General features: G+C 33.6%; 1 protein-coding gene across 1 annotated transcript; it reads right to left on the reverse strand.

The window, feature by feature from the left end:
• Window positions 1–312: 312 nt before the first annotated feature.
• HELRODRAFT_184690 (hypothetical protein) lies at window positions 313–819 on the reverse strand (the record flags this gene model as incomplete). The annotated part of the gene is made up of 1 exon (XM_009018505.1): window positions 313–819. One exon carries the CDS (start codon window positions 817–819, stop codon window positions 313–315), a length of 507 nt encoding a protein of 168 aa, XP_009016753.1.
• Between the last annotated feature and the right edge of the window lie 310 nt (window positions 820–1129).

A 1129-nucleotide genomic window follows, 5' to 3' on the forward strand; every position in this document is an offset into this window, starting at 1 on the left:
AGAATAAATGACGAAAAGGTAGCTCGTTAGCATGAAGCATACAGACACACCATTGTAAAGGTCTATCCAAATACTCTTCAAGGTATTTAATTACACCACCTTTCCACCCGGTATTAGTTGCAGTTCCATCACATCCAACGCAAATTACCTCATTTAAATTGTAATTTCGATTTTTTAATAAAGTTATGATTGAAGTAAAGATTTCTTTTGCGGTTCCACGACATGGCGATGTGTGTCCCAAAAAAATAGAATTAGGTTCTGATAAAATTGAAATATGCTCTTCTAAAACCACTTGGCGATGGTAACGGACTCCTATTTTTTATTCACCAACGTTTTGTCTTTTCGACCATCAAAATAAATGCTGTTTAGTGAAACTTCGCTAATATTTTGAAATATATTTTTTCTGGCCTTTGATACAGCTCTGTGAACTTTATTTTTGTCTATTACTAGAGTTGAGTCTTCATTTGAAACCAGACCTACGTCAACTAAAACGGCAGAAGCAACAGCAGCAGCAGATCGTGTAGACAATCGATATCTATCACAAACTTTTGCCAATGTTGGTAACTGCAGTAAATTTCGATTAGCGAATGTTGTTGTTGGTGTATTTGTAAATGACAGGTTTGTCAGAAGTGTTTCTGTTGCCAGGTTGGTTTTGGAAAAATTGATATGCGTCTCGTCTACATCCAAAGCTGTTGAAACAATATTAGAACCTTGTGTTGAGCAAAACTTTTTGACTCCTTTCATTGAACGTTTAAATTGTCTTGCCTGTCGTTTTCTCAATCTGACCGTTTCTTGTTTATCGATGCCACCTATAGCCATTTTTCTCTCATTTCTTTGATCGATCAAAAATTGTCTTTCGTTAACAGGAACTTTTTTATTTTTCAAACATACACATGCTTCAAATAAGACACATTTACATGAAGCCACATCAAAAAGCCTCTTTGATAAATCTGAAAAACATTTCAGTTTTTTCTCAAAACTATCATGTCTTTTGCTTTTGGGATATCTTTTCAAAGTGAGATATTTTTCAAAATAAGATTTTAAGAGTTGTAAAATTCGATCATTAGATACGATTGGAATGGAAGCTTTTATCCAGATATTTTGAATTTTTTTAGATACAACTGAATAA

This window comes from Helobdella robusta (assembly GCF_000326865.2).
Source record: "Helobdella robusta unplaced genomic scaffold HELROscaffold_2112, whole genome shotgun sequence".
In the NCBI taxonomy this organism is placed as follows: domain Eukaryota; kingdom Metazoa; phylum Annelida; class Clitellata; order Rhynchobdellida; family Glossiphoniidae; genus Helobdella; species Helobdella robusta.